The sequence below is a fragment of the Gordionus sp. m RMFG-2023 genome, chromosome 4, assembly GCF_954871325.1.
Source record: "Gordionus sp. m RMFG-2023 chromosome 4, tfGorSpeb1-WG-v2, whole genome shotgun sequence".
In the NCBI taxonomy this organism is placed as follows: Eukaryota; Metazoa; Nematomorpha; class Gordioida; order Chordodea; family Parachordodidae; genus Gordionus; species Gordionus sp. m RMFG-2023.
Genome location: NC_088778.1, coordinates 10,167,663 through 10,188,693, shown reverse-complemented (window position 1 = coordinate 10,188,693; position 21,031 = coordinate 10,167,663). Strand labels below are relative to the sequence as shown.

Here is a 21,031-nt window from a genome sequence, read left to right as displayed (position 1 = left end):
AATAAATATTATCAGCGAAACAAAAAAAAGGCACGGAAATATCCGATATGAGAAGGGAAGTCATTTTTTTGAGACTCTTTGAAAAATTATTGATAATTATTTATTTTAATCAAGAGGACGATGAGAAAAGATAAATATAATTTGAATTTGTTTACATTCTTTTATATTTGAAAAAGATCGTTGGTTTTTTATAATAATATATTTTAATAAGTAAAGATGTTGTTTTATTAATAATAGTGATCTGCATCGGGCCTAATTTTTCAAGCCCGGCCCGGCCCGAACTCGAAATTTTTATTAGAAAGTTTTTCAGGCCCGGCCCGAAGCCGAATTTTTTTTAAAAAATATTTGTTGATCCGGCCCTAATTTATTTAAATATAGAAATTAATTTTTATAATTACTCAAAATAAAAGATATATGTTATATGGCGTCTAGTTTCTATAAATAAAATCAAATTCATAAAAATTTCTACATAAAATTGATAAATTTAGATACATTTAAAAAAAATTTCAAGACCCGACCCGGCCTCAATTTTTTAAAAAAATATTAGGCCCGACCCACTTCGAATCCGATTTTTTCCAAAAAACTAGGCCCGGCAGATCTCTAAAAGATATTATTTAAAAAAAATTTGTCTCGTTTGATTAAATTATTTTCTTTTTATATATACATAAATAAATTTACTCCACTACAAAGAAGTTATTTTGAAAAATATTACCTATTTTGAAATTATAAAACGTTACTGATTTTGTTAATATTTATATAAAGTAATTATAAGAATTAATAGGGGGATCATTAAAATAATTCACAATTATTTTTTTTATCAATTTTCATATTTTACCCGCAAAATACCAAATTTCTGCAATTTGAAAATTTTGACCTGGCAACCGTGGAAAGGTATAGTTTTACTTCTAGATTGTTTTTATTTGTATATTTTATTATAAATTTGTGTTTGTAAATAAAATGTTTAGTAATTGCTTTGCTTGTGGTTTTGCTAATCTAAAAAAAAAAAAATTAAAAATATAAATAATGATATATTTATTATGAGTTTTTTTTATTTGTTTTCTTTGATTTCATAATAATTATGAATAATATTTTATTTTATTGTTAATATTGTTAATTGAGTATTTATATTTAATATTAAATAATTAATGAGATATTTGGTATTTTTTTATAATTAATTAAATATTAATAATTTCAAAAAATATGCCAATTATTTATATAAATTAATGATTAAATTGATTTTTAAATTTTTTTACCTTTTCATTTTATCTTATAACTTTCACGGATAGACCTCTCATTAATTTATCATTTTTTTTATTAGAAAATTTCTCGCAAAAAGATAGATAACTACGATACTTTTTTGGATGCCAGAAAAGCCCAAAGCTCATCAAACTGAAAATAACAAGAAGGAAGGATCTCTAGCTACGAAGATTTATCGAAAAATTTGCAGAAGCATTTCTCATTCGAATGCTAATGACCTTTCGTTAACTAATATGAACCTATCTTCTAAGGAAATCGATCCGAATCTTGATGATTTGAATAATGACAATGCGATCGATGGTCACAAGAATTCTCAAGACCGGTTATTAGAGGGTAATGAGAGACAAGAAAGACTAAAAGATAAGGGGAATAAAGGAAATTCTGGAAATGGGAAGGAAAAAAAGAATGAAGCCGAAATAAAGTATTCCGGAGAACAACCCATATATTTTAAGAATTATCAACACGGCGATGGAGTTTATTTAAATACCGAAAATAAACCCATAGATGGAACAACACCACCCATCAAAGTAATCAGCAGTCCCTCGTCTTCCAAAACTGCTTTTTCCCACAATTCCGGTAAAACTAGCGGACCACGTTCTGGTAAAAAAATTAGCAAAAATGGCGAAAGTGACGAGAAAAAAAAGAGAGGCGGGAGTTTTGATAATACGGGAGAAGGTACTTTGTTGTTAGTTAAAAATTCCAAGAGGAAGATTAGTCACCACGATTTTAACGATGGTAGTGTGAGAGATGCAAACATCAAAAATGAAAATGACAATAGGAAAGAAAATATAAAAAATGGTGATGTTCGGAAGGATAATGGAGACGAGGAGCTTATTTCAAAAGTAAAGTCGGAAGTTAATAATAATAATAGTAATATTAATCAAGAAAAGATTAAAAAATCTTCAAGCGCCAAAGGTGACATTTCTGGCAATAATGGAGCTGGTGAAGATGGTAAAATTGGAGACTCATCATTACCCGGACTATTGAATTCTTCGGCTATTGCTAGAGAAAATAAGTATTTTTTTTATTATTTGAAAATTCTAATACGATATGATACTTGTAGGTATCAAAATTTGTAGGAGGGCATATATTACTCTTTTTCAATATACAACCACCTTCATTTATCATTATTTTTTAAATTAAAAAAATATATAAAGGCGTTAATTTTTTAAAATGGTTCTTTAGGACATTACAATCGTATATAAAAAATTTGAAATATTTATTTTCCTCCATCCATTTCGGAATATTACAAGATTAAAAAGTGGGGCGTGATTCAATAAAAAATACCACTTAATTATATCATGTTTCTGCCGAATATATTTTTAGTTTAATTATTTTTGAAAATCATTTGACCTTTAAACTTTCCCCAATTTCATGCTTCTGGTCTCTTATGACTCGCAGAAAATGTTTAAAAGCCTCTACTCTTAGTTATTGATGCATGCAAAGAGGGGAAATCCATAATAAAAATGGCGACAGACTTAAAAATATCTAGATCTAGAGTTCAAGAAAACATTCGACAAACATCATATTTGTATGAAAAAAATTGAGAAAAACGTATAAAATTATGATCTGGTAGAAGAGGCAGAGATATATTAAATGAGTATCCTCCAGAATGTAGCCTCAAATTTCAAGGATTCGCAAATGATTAATCTATAGATAAAAACTTTAGTTCTTTGGTCTATGTTTAACATATTTTATAAGGTCAAAATATATCCTTCAAAAAAAGGAAAAGCTTGATTGGACAATTAAATATTTGATCTAGAATTCCGATAAAAGAAATCAACTGGTATTTAGAGATTAAACCTGATTTGAAAGAAAATACAATAACTAGTAATAATCTTGTATTGAGAAAGAAAAATAAGTTGAATCTGAAAGATTTCTCAAAATTCAATTATGATTAGGGGAGGCCGTGGCATTTCCGCATTCATTTTGCTTTTTGGAGAAAGAATCATTTTAATCAAATATGTAAGTTAGAGTCTTTTACCTCCTATGATTTTGGAGTTATAAAAATTAATTAATTTCTTTTAGCAATTTTTCCTAACACCCGGGGTAATGTTGCAATTAATTTTACAGATATTTAACATTTTAAACAAAAGTTAACAATTTTATTACATGCTAAGCAAAATATCAATTATCAAAACTGCAAAATAAAAAATAAATAATGTTGGCAGATTTATAATTAAATACATAAAAGTAACATCATGTTTATTGAATATTTTTTTAACAGGAAATGTAAATAAATGCGTATTTTAATTTACCAATTAACAAAATGTTTTCTTTTCCGCAAAGGAATATACTTTTTAAATGGATCCCCATGTTATTCATCAAAATTCGTAAAAAATGATTGTTAGATCATAGAATAAAGATATTGGAATGTTCTTCAAAAAGTCTCGACTTTAATCAAATAGGAAATAAATGGGGAATTATTCAGAGATATTCATGAAAGCATCTTCCTTATGTAAAGATAGATTTTCAAATAATATTTCAGCAGATCCAGAAACTTATCAAAATTAACTCGTTTCCAGTTGGAATAATTTGGATATTCAAGCAAGCGCTGACTTAAATTTTAGAAATAATGAAAGTTTTTGATTCATAAATTTATGTAGTGGTCGTTTTTTATTGAAACAAACCCCAATTTTTAATTTCAATATAATCCTGATATGGGCAATAGTAAAAAAAAAATTCATTTGTACTCTTTTTAAACTTCCAGATTGGGGGTTGGGTAACAGAAACACCATTCTTTTCATTGCCATTTCTAAAAAGGTCTCTACGACAGCCTAAGCATAGTGCTATAATTAATTTAATCCAATGGCATATAATATTTGTAATTCTCTTGAAGTTGGCCTTAACACATTGTATAACAAAAAGAGAGATGGATATCTCGTGGGAGAGGGTTACCTCTTGCTTGGGACTTTATTTGCATAGACTAATTTCCCATATTAAATTCCTATAAAATCTATCATTGGTTTAAAATAAAGAAACAAATATCCCTTCTTAAATAAAGTAATATTTGTACCCATGGTAACCCAAACTTACCAACTTCGGACATAGGTCCCTTTCATTTTAAAAATGCTTTAAAAAAATTATCAGCTATCTCTATTAACGTAAAGGAATTTTTTTTATTTGAGACAAAACATAGGGATAAGAAATATGCAGATCAAATCTATTTCCTATCCACAATTCTATGTAATATTTTTTAGAATTTACATTTTTTTTATAATGGCGCACTATTTTTATTTTTTTCATATATATTTATTTCACCCACCGTTAACATATTGGCTAGTTTAATAACTAGTTAGAGGTTTAGCTAGTTAATAAAAAATATATAATTAAAGAAATGAGGGGGGGGGGGGTTATAGAAGCAGACCAAAAGGGAGAGAGAATTTTATTAAAGAAAATCAAAAATGGTATTAAGTTCGGATAAAAATTAAGATATAATATCTTCTAAAGAAGAATCTTGAAAAAAATGAGAAAAGTGTAAAATTCGAAAATTAAGAAAAATCAAGTTAATTATTTAAAAAAATGGATGAAAAAATATAATTGTAGCGGAAAACGGATAAAAATTAGATAAAATTTTTAAAAAAAATACCCCAAAAATGGGGGGGGGTCTAAATAAAGGAAATGAGAGTTTAAGTTTAAAAAAATTAAAATAACTAAAATGAGTTGAAATTGACTAAACATAGGCGAAAATGGGAAAACCCAGGTTAAAATTATAATAAATAAAATAGAGAATATACAAGCCTTCATTTATATTTTTAATTTCTAAAATTAAAATTGAGGTGGTCGTTTTTTATTGAAGCAGAGTGTTATATAGGTATTTTTAATTTCATTATGGATTGAAATTAAAAGAAAATAAAACATAGACGAAAATAGGAAAACTCAGGTTGAAATTGAAAAAAATAAAATATGAAAATATACAAGCCTTCATTTTTTTCCGGTCATTTTGTTATGAATGGCTGATATAATATTTTATCAAAAGATAATATAATTAATTTTTCATAAGATAAAGTTAATGAAGGTGAAAAATATAAATATATAATTTACGAAAAAGGATAAGGGATAAAAGAATGAAAACTAGGAAAGAGAAGGGAAAAAGGAAAGCATAGACATGGAAGATTTTTCAATTCTTTTTTTAATTTCTTAATTATGAATTGAAAGTGGTCTTTTTTTTTATTTAAGCAGAGTTATATAGGTATTTTTAATTTCCTTGTCAAATAATTTTGATTGCCCTTTTGTTTAGACACAGTATCGGTTATCATAAACATAATATTTGGGTGAATTATTTATACAATAGTTGATTAGTGTTTGAAGTTTATAATGATATGAATATGTTAAAGCAAATGGTAGCATAAATTATTGCTACAATATGTCGTATTAAGATATGGAATCATATGGGATTCGGAATCCCAACGTGGGGATTCAAGATCTTGAATCACCACGTTTTATTATGGATCTTTTTTTTAAATATTTTTTTTTTAAAATATTTAAAAAATATTCCGAATCCCCATGAAAAAAAAAATATAATTACTTTTTCTTCTCTTTTTTGGGGCTGGCACCATATAATTAAAAGGCCAAAATAAGAGATTTAAAAAGAGAAAATTAAAATGCCAAAATAAGGGATTTATTAAGAGAATTTAAAATATGTATAAAATTAAAAAATATAATGAATGAAAAGGGATGAGGTTAAGACTTTTTTGTTTTAAAAAATATATTTATAAAAATCCGAATTATTGCAACAATTATTCAATGCAATTTGGCATTTCGTTGAACATTTAAGCAGGGACCCGAACCGTTATTTATAACGGTTCAGTTTGGTTACGGTACGGTTCAGTATATAAAAAATTTTAATGGTTACGTTTTGGTTACGGTTCTTGAGAAGAAATTTATATAAAGGTTCCGTTCGGTTCAGCTAATTATAAAGGTTCATTACGGTTAGAATTTTTTTTTTATTGAAGCAACACCATCTTCTAATTTATTTTTATTATAAGCATCTATGAATTATATATAAAAAAATATATAAGATTCAAAATAACTCATTTTCAAATATATTATTTGAACTTATAAGTTATATATTTTCAAGTATAAATGGATTTTTTGTTCGTTGTGACGATAACACAAAAAGCCCTTTCTACAGAAACTTGTGTTACGGGAACCGCCAGTACTATAAGAGCAAGCACGTTTATATAATTCTGGATATTCAAATTATTTCCATTTCTAAAATATAAAAACTGAACCGGTTTAACCGTTTTTTATAAAGGTTCTTTTTACTCCTTCAAAAAATAATTATATCGGTTCTACGGATGGTTCAGATATTTATAATAAAAAAAAATATTTAAGGGGATTCGGAATCTTTTTTTAAAAAAAACAAATAAATTATATTTTTTTGCCGCCTGGCTGGCTGGCACCAGAAAATTTTATTTTTTTAGAGATATTTAATATGTATTACTTTTATGCTTTAAATCATTAAATACTCGCGGTGTTTTTAAATTTTTCAAAACTTTAATGCTATAATTTTTTACACTTTTTTGAATTTATTTCTTTAATTCCATATCCATAATAACAAAAAATAAATACATATTATAAATCCAAATTTTTACTTAGAAAAAGAAGAATGTCTATTTTTTTTATTTCAATTTTGTACGCCTTTCCTCTAATAGGCGATTGTGACTAGAAGCCAAATTTGCCAGGGCTGACAAAATTTTACTCTCTAATTTTCTCAAAAAAGGAAATAAATTTTCCTGCTTCCAAAACTTCAAAATATTGCCATTGTTATTTGTTTTATTTTTTAAAATTTTATTTTGATAATATTGATATTGGTATAATTTTTTAAAAAATGATAAAACACTAAAATATTAAAACTATATAAAAATAGGTAAAAATATATAAAATTACTAAATAAAAATATATATTGGTCCTTAGCCATTTTTTTAAAAAACATTTTGATAATCTCAACTTAAAATTTGTTAGTTGTTATAAATAATTTAGTTTTAACAATCTCTAAATGAGTCTGACCTTATTTGGCTCAACCTAAAGATACTTAGTATTTTTCCTTATTCATAATTGATTTTTAAAAACGGCTAACTCAATATTACATCCAGAAAAATAAACCATTATAATTTTTTATATACTGAACCGTAACCAAACTGAACCGTTATAAATGTTCGGGTCTCTGCTTAAATGTTCAATGAAATGCCATATTGCACTGAATAATTGTTGCAATAATTCGGATTTTTTATAAATATATTTTTTAATATTTTTTAAAACAAAAAAGTCTTAACCTCATCCCTTTTCATTCATTATATGCCTTAATTTTATACTATTTACTTTTTTTATAATTCTCTTTTTAAATCCCTTATTTTGGCCTTTTAATTATATAGTGCCAGCCTCAAAAAAAAGAGAAGAAAAAGTAATTATATTATTTTATTTTTTTCATGGGGATTCGATTTTTTAAATATTTTTTAAAAAAAGATCCCGAACAAAACGTGGGGATTCAAGATCTTGAATCCCCACTTTGGGATTCCGAATCCCACATGATTCCATATCCCAATACGACATATATAATATTGTATATTCTCAAAATATTATTTTTATTACACAATTATATTTTTAAAATTACATATTTTATTAATATAACTTAATAATTTAATTTTTTTTAAAAAAAAATTATGTTAAAATTTCACATTATTATACTCATATCCATGATGTATTTCTTTCTTTTGGAGATAATTAATTAAATAAAATTGAATACCTTTTTTTAAAAAAAAATTACGATATATATAAAACTAGAAATAATCTTTTTGTAACAATTTTTTATTTATTTTTAGCAACAATTGATTTTCAAAATTTTGTTCAGACATAAAAAAAAAAGCTTAGTACTCAAAACAGCTTTCGCCGTGCTAAACACACGAGAGCTGTATTATATTTAATAAATAAAAATTTTAATTAGGGGAATTTATTAAAAATACTTAAAGAATTATTTTTATTTTGAAAAAAGCTTAATAGATCATCTTCAAAAGGATCTTCATTCTCTTACTCATCAAAAAAATTTAACTTATCAAAAAATATTTATGTGTGTTGGATAAATTGAGTCTGCTCTTTCTTTATCAAGATCTTTTCTCAAACTGAAAATAAGTTCTAGAATTCTTTCTTTGTTGACCTCTAATTTTATCCAGGGCCAATCCAATTTAAATAGCCGGTGAATTATTGCAGATAGTATATATTCATCCTTATAGATGTGTTTGAATCTATTGAAAAGATAATCAAAATAGTGATATATCCAAATGTATTTTTTCTTTGCTCTCTAAAATTGAAAGAGCCGTATCAATCGGTTTCATAACCTTTAAAATCACATATATACATATAATATTTCTTGATTAACATTAACCATATAATATTCATCCATGAACGACTTGTTATCTGAAAATCTATGTAATTCAGATTTATCACAAGATTTGTCAAATTTTTGACAATTCTCCTTAATAAGACTATCTATTAATTTCATAGAGTTCCAAAAAGAGTTCTATCTTTTTATAACCGGTTTAATCCGATATCTTCCCATGTTTTCCTTAAAAATGGCTGCACAGTTTGAAGATTGCCCATGTTTATTCCACAATAGCTTACACTTAGAAAATGTAATTTCTGAAATGGTTTTAAAATGGACATCGTTACCTGCCTTTTCAATGGCAACACCTGCAAAGAGATTTAAAGTGTGTGCTGAACAGGAATGATGCTTAGGTAATTATACAATACTATCATTAGTATTTTTATTTTCATAGATCAAATAATGGCAGAGGAATTATTTCATCATCCGATTCCTCTCCTTGTTCATATACTCGAATAAATTTTTTAATAAATATATTATAATTTTTTACTCGAAAGCTTTGATATAATTTCTAGCATTGTCGGTAATACATTTGGTCACTTTATTTTGTATCTTATATGTGGTAAAAATTTCAAAGATTATTTTTGCTAGATAATCAAATGTGTTTAAAATAATAATATATTAATTCATCTTTTTACCTTCAAATGCTTTTTTTAATTTGAATTGCTGGACGAGGTTGAAATATCAACGTTGGGACATAATTTACTTACAAAGTGTAGACTTTGTACCCTTATTATTTGGGTAAATTTCAAATTAGGGTCAGGGAAGGGTTAAATCATCTTCATCTGAAGAAGTAAGTATTATGGACATAATATTTTTAAAATAAATATTTAAATAGTAACATTTACTTTGAATTTTGATGTGAAAAAATTTAAAGTAACGTTTTGCGTTACCGTTACTCAAAAAAAGAAACGCGTTACCGTTACTCTCTACCTCTAGAAGAAGGTAACGAATGGCGTTACTTTACAGTACTACAATTAAATATACAAATTGACATGTATAATATAATAGTTAAAATTAAGTAAATTAAAAAAGATATAGGGAATTTAAATCATGGCTTGCCATGAGTTATACTTTGCAGGAGTGATTGAAATTCTTTGTTGAAAATAAAATCCTTCATGTGTTTTTGACTAAGAGTTTTGAAATATACAAAAACGTTGGTACAGAAGGAATCAACGATATAATTAAAATAATTTTATGCTTATAATTTATTTTCTAAATTTTATTTCTTTGTTATCGACAAAATAATTATGAACAATCTACAGCTTAAACACAAAAGATTTGGACAAGTTACCTTTCTCAGAACGAATAAAATATCAATCTCCTGAAAGCTTAGATTATCCCGTTAATTCGACATCCAAGGATCCTTACAGGAATGCTTTAACATGGATAAAGGGAGAAAAAGAAACAAAAGAGAAGTAAGCAAATTATGAAGGAAATAAAACTCAGTTTACATTTTGACTTAGATCTGAATATAATTATTTATTTAAGAAAATATTAATTTATTAATATAGATGATGTACTAATATTAAACTCATTAATATTTTTAGTTATCTGTTAATACCACTGACTTGCATGCATCAAAATTTTAGGCTTTGTCCGGATATAAAAAATTAAATTTAGTTTCAAGCCCTGAAAATTGTTTCAAGGTAATTGAAAATATGAGCAAAAATGAATATTAAACTCTCCATTATAAAATTTTCCAACATTTTCTCACTAATTAATTGATTTGATATAATTTTAAGAAAAAACTTAAAAATCGGGTCAGCTCGAATTTCTAATTTTTGTAAAGTTTTTAAACCGGACCCGCTCGAATTTTTAAATTCATATCATTTTTCGTACGTTTCGGGACTGCATGGTAGTTCAGATTAATATTAAAACGAGTTTATGCTAATTTTTAAACTAATTTATACAAAAAATGGAATTATAAATCAATCAACTAATTTAACATAATAAAATAAGCAGCAACAATAAAGAACAATCTTTGGTTAGATCCCCCGAAGCTTTGGATTTAAACCAGCATCCTAATTTTGTGGAAACAAAATATTTATCTCCCGATGGCTTAGATCGTCCTCTCGATTCCGGACTCAACGATGCTCCTGGGCCATGGTTAGAAGGGAAAGAAAACCCCCACAGTTTAGTTATACCGGTAGATTCCGATTTCAAAAATGACTCCCGCGGGAATTCAGATAAATGGTTAAAAGGGAAAGATAAACCTGAAGACTTGGATCGCCCGATTGACTCCGATTTCAAAGATGGAACTCAAAAATATTCGGAAATATGGTTCAAGGGCAATGCAGAATCGTCCGAGCAAACTGATCATATTCTAAACGGACTCGTTGACGATACGCTAACCGAAAAAGATGATAATAGGTTAAATGGGAAGTTAGAATAAGGGAAAGTTATAGACCGACGCCAGATCTTATAATTGATCGTTTATACAAAAATGCGAAAAATTTTACCACCTTATGACTAATTTAGTCCTTTTACAGCTCGGTCAGGATCAAATCCGAACCATAACCTTTAGCTCAGTAGCGTAGACAATATTTATTTAAGAAGGGGGTTCATTTTTTTTTGGGGGGGGGACTTCGCCCCAAAATCCTAATTTGCCTGGTGTCTGGCCTAGTCCCGTCTATGAAAGTTATTCATAAGGTCATTTTAGATTTTCAGATGGTTATTTTTATTTTGCTTTTTTGAAACAATATGTAATATCTTTATATTATCTCCGTTAAAGTTGGCTGAATTGGAATAATTCTAAAATATATGCCAATGATTTATGTTTTATTAGTGCTTATCTTTAACCAGTACAATAGATATTATAATAAAAAATTATTAACAACCAACCTTACGATTAAAAAGCCACTGAAACCATTTATTCTGAATATTTTATCAAAGATTAGCGCTTAATCGTATATTATTTTCTTTGGTAGACAGGAGAAAAAGTTAATGGTAAAAAAATTAGCATCATGCCAGAATGGACAAAAATTGCTTATGTCTATTATTTCTTCAAACAATTTTGAGAAACATAAAAAAGAAATGGATGAGCAAAATGAAAACTATGATGTCGCGAGTTTAGATGTGAAGTGGAAGTACAAATTCTGAAACAACCATTAAGTAGTGCTTAAAACATTTTATTGTTTTAATCTGTTTGGTAAATGATAATAATGAAAAAAATATTTATATAATAAAAAAAAAGCCAAAATTGATAATATAGAAGTGCTATGCATTAATATTTAGTGTCTTATTTATAAATTCTTCAATAAATTTCGCTAATCACAAAAAGGTAAAACTATTATATTGCACTTTAAACGTGAAGTTAGCCAAACTTCTCGAACTTAACTCTTAACTTAATAAATAATTTGTATAATTAATACATTTTAGTGCTTAAATCCGTTTGAGATAATTTAAAGAAAAACTTAATATTGGCTAAATAAAGAAAAATTTGCATCATTTAAAACGAAAATTATGGAAGCGTTGAATATCTGAGTGTGCCAATATTAATAACTGATTAGTATACTTATTATTCATCAATCGATTTTTTCAAGTGGCGAAATAAAACATATAACGGCAGCCTTAGTCTGAGTAAAAATTGGAATCGCGATTCAAAGTCAATTACATCTAAATTCATTAAGGATTCTTTTTCTTTGATTCCATAATCTTATTTACGATCCTTTTAAGTATTATCTGTTACTTTCAGTATATTTAATAGATATAGAAGTAAATTAGTTGGAATAAATATTTTGAAGCGAGTTAAATTTTCGAAATATTGATATAAATTAGAATCGTAATCTCATATTAAGAAGCACTCTTGCCAAGCTTTTGGAAGCGCTTCTAAAGCTTAAGCCAATATTTAATGCTTAACTCAGTTTAGGTGACTACCGTGAATACCTGTATATAGAATATTCGTTTGTATCTTGTACTCTGTAACCTTTTCATTTATAATAAGATATTTATATCTGTATCTATTTGATTTTATTGTTTTTCTTTCTTTCCTATACCGTATTTATAATTAATATTTGTTATTTATTTTATATTTTGGCATTCCAACTTTATTGTTTATGCAAATTAGATAATTTTATGATTTCGTCCACCATGTTTATATTAACATTGCATCAAAATAATTATCATATTTTATAGGGTGGAAAAAGTATATTTATTTATATTTCACTGTCCATTTTGGATTGCCTTTGGACACAGTAATCTTGATATAAAAATTGTTATATTTTGTTAATTTCCATTTGTTGATTATATTTATTTAAAATAATTTTTATACTGATATCGCTTAGGTTTTAGTTATATTTATATAAATCACATTATAAGAATATTTTATACAATTTAAAATTTTTTGGATAATTCTTATGAGGAAAAACACAGAATTTAATGTCATTTTGAAATTTTTCCTTTATCTCGTTGAAACCATCATCATATATATATATCATAAATATTTATGTATTTCTGTTGGTTGGTTTATACATCTTTATCTGTATTCTTATTCTTAGGTCGCAATCTTTATCTGTATTCTTATTCTTAGGGCACACACAATTCCAAGCGATGATATTCATTTGAACCACGGGATTATATTGACCTTCTTGTAACTTTATGATTTATTGAGCAGGAGATAAATCTTTTCATAAATAGTTTATATTAAAGATACTCTTATTTAGCTATTTGATATTTATAGAAGATACGGTACATTTTTTGATTATGAATCTTTTTATGTCTGATCTAGAGACCTTCATGGGCCTGTCCTGGATTTTAAAAAAAATTTTGGTTTTGGGCCTAAAATTATTAAATTTAAATTTTGATTTATTAAAAGTTGTTAATTTAAAGAAATATTGCCTTTTTTCCTTCTAATAATAATAAATTTCAGTATTGTAAACAAAATGATCGCCTAAATATATTTAAATATTGTTTACTTTCATTAAATAAAAAAAAAATTTGGATATGGGCTTGGGCAGGGTTTGGGAAATTTATCATGGGCTTGGGCCGGACTTGGGAATTTTTTTTAACATTAAATATGGGCCAGGCTTGAGCCTAAAAAAATTTTTTACTGCGGGTATGGGCCGGGCTTGGTTAAAAAATTAAAGCCCATGAAGGTCTCTGGTTTGATCTAGAATCTTTTTAAAGATCTGCCCAACTCTGTTAACTAGTATGAAAAATATAGAAAGCAATAAAGTAATTTTAATAAAAAAATTTAAATACACGAAATATATAAAAAAATTAACATCATTATTATAAAAAATTAACTTTTAATCATATTCAAGATTCCACCGCTAATAGGCTCACCTATGAGCTAGATATAATTTTTTTAAAATGCTACTTTTTATATATTACGATAATTCATGGAAATGTTGCTTTTTTCTAAAAATTATGTAAAAATGGTAAATGACAGCTGTGCACTAGGACTATTCAAACGAATCGAATAGTGCATTATTCTTACTCGCGTAACCAATCAATATTCGTATTCGTACGAATAATAAAATTTAATATTTGTTTTCAATTTTAATAATCCTTATTATTCAAATGATTGGAATAAATTTCCATAATAAAGTAAATCATACTCAAATATATTGACAATATTTTTATTACTAATTTGATTTCAAATAGAAAAAATTATTATAATAATCTAATGATAAAAAATATATAATATCTGATGATAAAAAATATGTAATCAAGTTATATATAAAACTAAAAATTTATAATTCTAAGCCAATTTTTAAGGCAAAGAGTTTTTCTTATATTTTCTTCCTTATATAACATGCTATTTTTTACAATAAATTAGTTCCAACTGATAAAAGCCTTTAACAAGCAGTTGATGTTCCTTGCAAGGATAGGTAATCCCTTGCCATTTTCAAGAGTATGAGGACCCGATATATATTTGACTTCCACCAAATCGGGTCATTATCACTATTTGCTCTTGGCTCACTCAGATGAAAATCTCATACAATTGAATATTATTTTGTTTAACAACAATATCTAGCCTGTTAGGTTAAATTTCATCCTTATTGGCAGTCGTAATTATCAGCTTATAAAATAAATTCATATTTATTTAAATAAGGGTAAATTAAATACCTGTTATTAATCTAATGGATATTTTAAAGAAAATGTATCAGTATACATTTTATTATTTATTGCATTATCAAAGTTATAATAAAATTTTTATTCTTCAAATTATAATTTTAAATTATTTTAACAAAGGCTTTAAATATATTTTCCCTGAATGTGCTTCATTTATTGGAGCAACATCCAAAATTATGTTATTTACTTTAAAATTATCATCAATAAAATGGGCAGTCAACAAAACGGGCAGTTAACCCTAAAAAAGGAACCTGTGTTGGGCTAGTGCATACTCTATCCGAGACATTGGAGCTTATTGCAAGATATGTATCCTGTTTGGCCCAAGATATGATGGAAGAAATTTAGTTAAGCTTAACAGTCTTATTAAAACACCATTCATCAAGTACAAAGATGCTGGAGTAATCTTTGACAATCATAAAAAAACAAATTATCATAAAAGCTGTGAACTGATGATTTCTTCAAATTAATTCAAAGTGGGAATATGATTCCCATTTCATCCCATATTGACAAAAATAGAATTAAAATAGCAAAAGAAAATAGATGTAGGATCAAACCTATTGCTGAAGTCATTCTATATTGTGGATTGCAAGCATTACGTGGCCATTTGGATTCAGGAAGCTTGAATAATAATGATAATGAAGGTAATTTTCGTGGTCTTAAAATTTAAAGCATTAGGGAATTCTGCATTAATGGAGACAAAATATTTTAAACAGAATTATTTCTGAAACTCCTTGTCCAACAAGGAGAAAGAAATTGCAAAAAGCTTGTCCAACGAGATGGAGTCTTAGCCACGAAGCAGTAACAGCTTTTATGGAGTTAGAAGAGCCGATTATTAATGCTCTTACAAATATCACAATGGCCTAAAAGAGATATTTTCTCGAAGCAAGCAAATTATTAGATTCAATACTTATACCAATTTTTTTTCTCCATAGAATGTATCAATAAATTATTTATTAATATTCATAGGCATTTGACGCCAAGCACGGATGAGAAATTTGAAAAATTAGCTCAATCCCAACGAAGTTGGATTTTACATTATAAATATAGTAGGCTTTCTAATAGTATTATTTGTGCACATTTATTTTTTAATGTGTTATATATTTTTTCATGAATACTTTATAAGTTATTACATACAAAATACAATTATTCCTAAGAAACTTGTATATTAATTTATATTTCCAACATTTAAATTTTTTATACCTATTTATAAATTTTAAAGGCTCGAAAAGTTAAATTTCTATTTTGGGTCATTTATTTTATAATGGTTCATATTCTGGTTATATACACTTTATAATTCACATTTATTTTATAGTTTTTATATGCCAATTCACATTTATTTTATATGCCGGTTTATATATTTAATTTTTTATAATTCACATTAATTTAAAATTGTATATTAGAAATAGTTATTAGTCCTAATAAATTTAAACTTGATATTTTTAAATAACAATAATTTTATCTTAAAAAATAATTATCCCCCCCCCCCTCCCTCAGCAAATTCCTGCGCACATAAACATATCTTTAAAAGTAATTTTTTTAGATAAAAAAATTAGTGATGTGGACTTTAAAAAAATGTCAATTTTATTTGAGGTGTGAATGGAACCTATTATAATGATTAATAAGAGGGGATATTGTTTTGCTTTTACATTTTATAATGCTCTTGCAATGTTTGCAAGTAGGCTTTTCACCGTCTTTATTGATTTGATATTGATCCCATTTAATCGCTCTTTTTTATTAGGAAATTTTGTCAACTTCAACATCGTGCATATCTATTTCATCAGAAGCATTCTCCTCTATCATAATTAGGCGAATAACAATATTTTATTGTAGAGATATATTATATTTTTATATACCTTTACTTTGTGTAATTTTTTAATATAATTTATTATGAGATTCAAAAAAATGCGGCAAATAAAAATTTAAATATTGTTTCAATTTTCACTTCAGAGATTTTTAAATTTGTAGTCTTTTTATAATCACATCACCTGTCAGGTTTTCAGATAGAAATGACAAATGTTGGATTTATTAAATATTACGAATTATTCGATAATTCGTATTATACGGATCGAATAAATGATTTCTTATTCGGATAAAACAATAATTTATTATTCGTATTCCTAATTATTCGGTTCGAATAATTTGATTTTTTTTGAATAGGCCTATTGTCCACCCTCAGAAACCAATGAATTATGAATTAATAGACTTTTTCCTCGATAAAATTATATTTTTAAAAACAAGAAATTACTCGTGAATATTTTTTAATAAACCCATAGCTCGATGATGATTTCCTCAGACACCGACAAAAATGGAGAAACCCTTAAGAATTCGAAAGTAGAAAAATCTCCCTACTTGAACCATTCATCGTTTCCGCCAAAAGTTTATGATAAAAAAGCGGCCGAATCCCACAATAGTCAAAAAGCTTTACTATTAACCGATTCTACACAGTTAATGACTGCTGGTACTATAGGGAGCATGGGCCTAATTACGTTCGTAAAACCTAAGAGTGTGACAGTTGATAACAGACCTCATCTCGAGGAGATAAAACATTCTTGTTGCGATTTGGCTAAGATTCGCTGGTCTGAAATAACCCGGTTACAGGAAGTTGTGAATGAATTTCAATCAGGTTTGATAAATCATGATTTTTTTATAAATTCGCAATATTCGAATAAATAAGGTAAAAGACCCGACGGAACTCAAATGGGTTGAACAAGGTGATTTAAGTTTTCTTTCATGTCGAACTCGGACTCAAGCCCAAAATATTTAAATTATTTTGTTTATTTTAATACCTTTTTTAAATAATTGGTAAATTTTTTTCATATTCTTTTAAAAAAATTCGAATTGAACTCGGACCTAAATCTTTTCCCTTTTGGTGGTTATCTAGTCTGGAATTTTTGGCTCCTTCGACATTCTGGCTTTCACGTTCGTATCCAATCGCTATTATCATGGTGTTATCGGAATCGAATCGGCACCATATTATTTTTGCGAAGAGTATTGAATCGGCCTTATATCATTTAAAAAACAATCTGATCAGATTTTTTTTAAATAACAAAATAATCCGGCAATAATTTTACATTTTTTTTTGTTTATTTTAATAAGAATGAGTTGAAGAAGGAATGTAAATACAATATAAAAAATAAAAACTCCATTTTTCAAATGTAAAAAACAGAAAAAAACATGATTGCATTTATTTCCAAATTTTAAAACACTCAAAAATTAAATTGATAAAATTTTCAATAATATTTTGGCAGATTTTTTTTATTTAATTTGATTATACATTGTGTGCAGTAAGATTGAGATTTAGAGATCTGCAAATCTCAGCTCGCGGGCCGTGCAAATTTAAAAAAAAATTATAACGGGCCTTTCCTGGCAAAAAATTTAATTCCAATATTTTAATAACCCCCCCCCCCCCTCCACCTTATATTCCCCCTTTAAATTGTAGAAAAAGTTGTGACATATGCTAATTGCCTGGTGGGACAATTTATATACAAAAATATAGGGCCGTTGCAAATCTGTGATTTTGAATTTGATAAATATTTTTTGAAATAACAATAAATAACATTGAGCTTATTTTATTTTAATAACTAACTAATTAAATTAATTATAAATAAAATAAAACATTTATTCCTTATTTTATAGAATTGGCCAGGCCGGACATTTCTTAAATTTTGATTAATACTTATTGAAAATAAATTACAATATTCTTATTTCTTTATATTTTAAGTAATCTTTAACTTAAATACCTAATTTATCAATAATATAGTAAATTCGCAAACAAGTTATTTATGATACCGGAAAATTAGTAAAAAAAAATTGGGCTCGGAGGGCCAGTCAACTTGTGTAAAATATCCTAACGGACCGGGGCTTGCAAATCTCTAATTGAGATTTATAATATATGAAATTTTCTAAAATAATTATACACTTTCTTTTTACATAATCATAAATCTTGACCTACAAAATTTAGGCAGAAAACATTTAAAATAAAAATGGAAAACATTTTGGAGTACTTATTTAATGAGAAGTTAAGGGAATATTCTGATTACATAAATAAAATCCAAATTCTTAAAATTAAAATAATAATATGATAAACAAGAAATTTTTTTAATTCAAATATCGGATTGATATCGGATCGGGTTTTAAATATATTTTCAATATCGGTTCCATATAATAATACCCATACAATACCTATACTTTAAATAGGTGAAATTAAGCAATTTTTTTTATTCTTTCTATAATTATTTTATATTTTTGGTTTCCTCCTCATTTACCAGGAAACACTTCCGTGAAAAATATTGAGAATAATGGAAAAATTGAAACATCAAACATTATATCCAATATAAATTGCAAAGAATCGAATATTCTTTCTAAAAATATACTATTTGCAGAGGCTAATATCGCTACAAATTCTGATGAGTCTAAGAAATCGTTTCTTAATCTTAGTGACACCGAGAAAAGTTCTTTAGACATAAAAGAGGACAATACAACAAAAATTATCAATACAGTAGAAAAAGATGAAAAGAGTCAGGATGGACGTAAATCACCTAAAGATGATGCCAACACTAAATCAACAGACGGGGAAGTTAATTCGACAATTGATGATAAAGTGTCTCAAAATTCTATTCTAGAAAATACAGAAAAGATAAACGCTAAAGTGCAAATTGCTAACGATTACTCAGCCAAACGAAATATCGAAGAAGATAATAATACAATTAACAAAGAAGACATAAAAGAGGACAATACTACAAAAATTATCAATACAGAAGAAAAGGATGAAGAGAGTCAGGGGGAACGTGAATCACTTAAAAATGATGGCCACACTAAAACTACAGATGGGGAAGTTAAATCACTAGATGATAATGTTCAAAATCTTATTCAAGAAAATATAAAAAAGGTAAACGCTAAAGAGCAAGTTGCTAACGAAAACTCTGCCAAACAAAATACCGATGAAGATAATAATACAATTAACAAAGAAGGTGAGGTAAAATTGTTGCATCATAGGATCGATTTCTCGAGTGGAAACGAAAGCAAATTGATAGCTGGTTCTTTATTGGCTGGAGCCGCTGTTGGCGGTATGTATCTTTTACACAAACCTAAGTCAAATGGGGATATAGGAGGATCCGACAAGTATGACAATGAAGTGGATACAAATCAAATAGATGAAAATATTGAGAGAAAAACGGGCAAGAAGAGTGCTCTCCCTACCAAGGGTACTAAAGAACAAATTCAATCAAATAACCTCGTGAATAATAGTAATGATGATAATCTGATTAAAACAACGAATGATGTTGATGGAAAAGGCGGAAATGACGTAAGAACTAATAATATTAGTAAATCAAATGAGGAAGTCGAGCCATTAATAATACCGAGTCACATTCAGAGGAAAGTTTCAACGGGATTGGCAAAACTTGATCAATTATCCATTGTTGAAAAGGTATAATATTTATGCAATATTTTTTTGTCCACCCCCCCCCCCCTTTATAGATAGATTATAATTTTAGATCTAATTTAATCCTCATTTTTTCAAACCTTGGCCGGGTCGAAATATTATGCCAGGACCGTTAAAATGACAATATCTTAAATATTCAGGAAAATTAATTTTTTTGAAATTTATTTGTATGCCATATAAATTTTTATCATATTTTATATTAATGTTTTTATTTGAAAAGTTTTTTAAAGATAATTTTTATTATCAAAAAACTCATTCATAATTATAATAAAATTTAATTAAAATATAGTGTATAGTGGGTTATGATGTATTCTTGGAAACAGAAGGTCCCAGGTTCAATCCTGTTAAGGAACGTAAAAAATTTCAGGTTTTTCTTCAATGACTGATGTGTAAAGACTAGACCTGTGCGCCGATGTCTCAATCAACGGTGGCGGTTTTTTTAAATTTTTTATCGGCGTTCGGCGGCGCGCCGATTCCGCCGCCGCCTACTAAATTGTCGGCGGTGGCGGCGCAATAATTATTTTAAAATTTTTTTTAATGAATTTAATTTATAAATCAATATATTTTTTAATGAATTTAATTTATTAATGTATTACATTTTTTATAATTTATTTAGGCGATCTTTTCTAACACATTGTTAACATAGTAATTGATCTTAAATTATTTCCTGTCTCACTTCAATTTAAATTTTTGTATTTTCTCATTCTCAGAAATAGACTAAGGAATGGTATTTTTACTTAGATCAGAGTCACATCAACAACACATATAAGAAATACTATATTGATTTTTATTATAATAAATTTGAAATGCAAGCAAAATATAAAGTATGATAAATAATAAGTCAGAATTCAGATTTAGCAAAATTATAATTG

The 21,031-nt window shown here is 27.0% G+C and overlaps 1 protein-coding gene across 7 annotated transcripts in view; it reads left to right on the top strand.

Moving 5' to 3' along the window:
• The window catches only part of LOC135928488 (uncharacterized protein MAL13P1.304-like), a 77,067-nt gene that overhangs the window by 13,189 nt on the left and 42,847 nt on the right, over positions 1–21,031 (top strand). For 4 of the 7 annotated variants that reach the window (XM_065464950.1, XM_065464955.1, XM_065464956.1 and 1 more), the window contains exons 2-6: positions 1,319–2,272; positions 9,904–10,056; positions 10,601–11,011; positions 16,990–17,339; positions 18,985–20,144. In XM_065464950.1, coding sequence (XP_065321022.1) covers positions 1,362–2,272; positions 9,904–10,056; positions 10,601–11,011; positions 16,990–17,339; positions 18,985–20,144 — 2,985 coding nt within the window. In that variant the 5' untranslated portion in view covers positions 1,319–1,361. Of the gene's footprint in view, positions 1–1,257; positions 2,273–9,903; positions 10,057–10,600; positions 11,012–16,989; positions 17,340–18,984; positions 20,145–21,031 lie in introns of those variants that run through there. The other 3 variants (XM_065464952.1, XM_065464953.1, XM_065464951.1) reach the window with 3 other exon arrangements.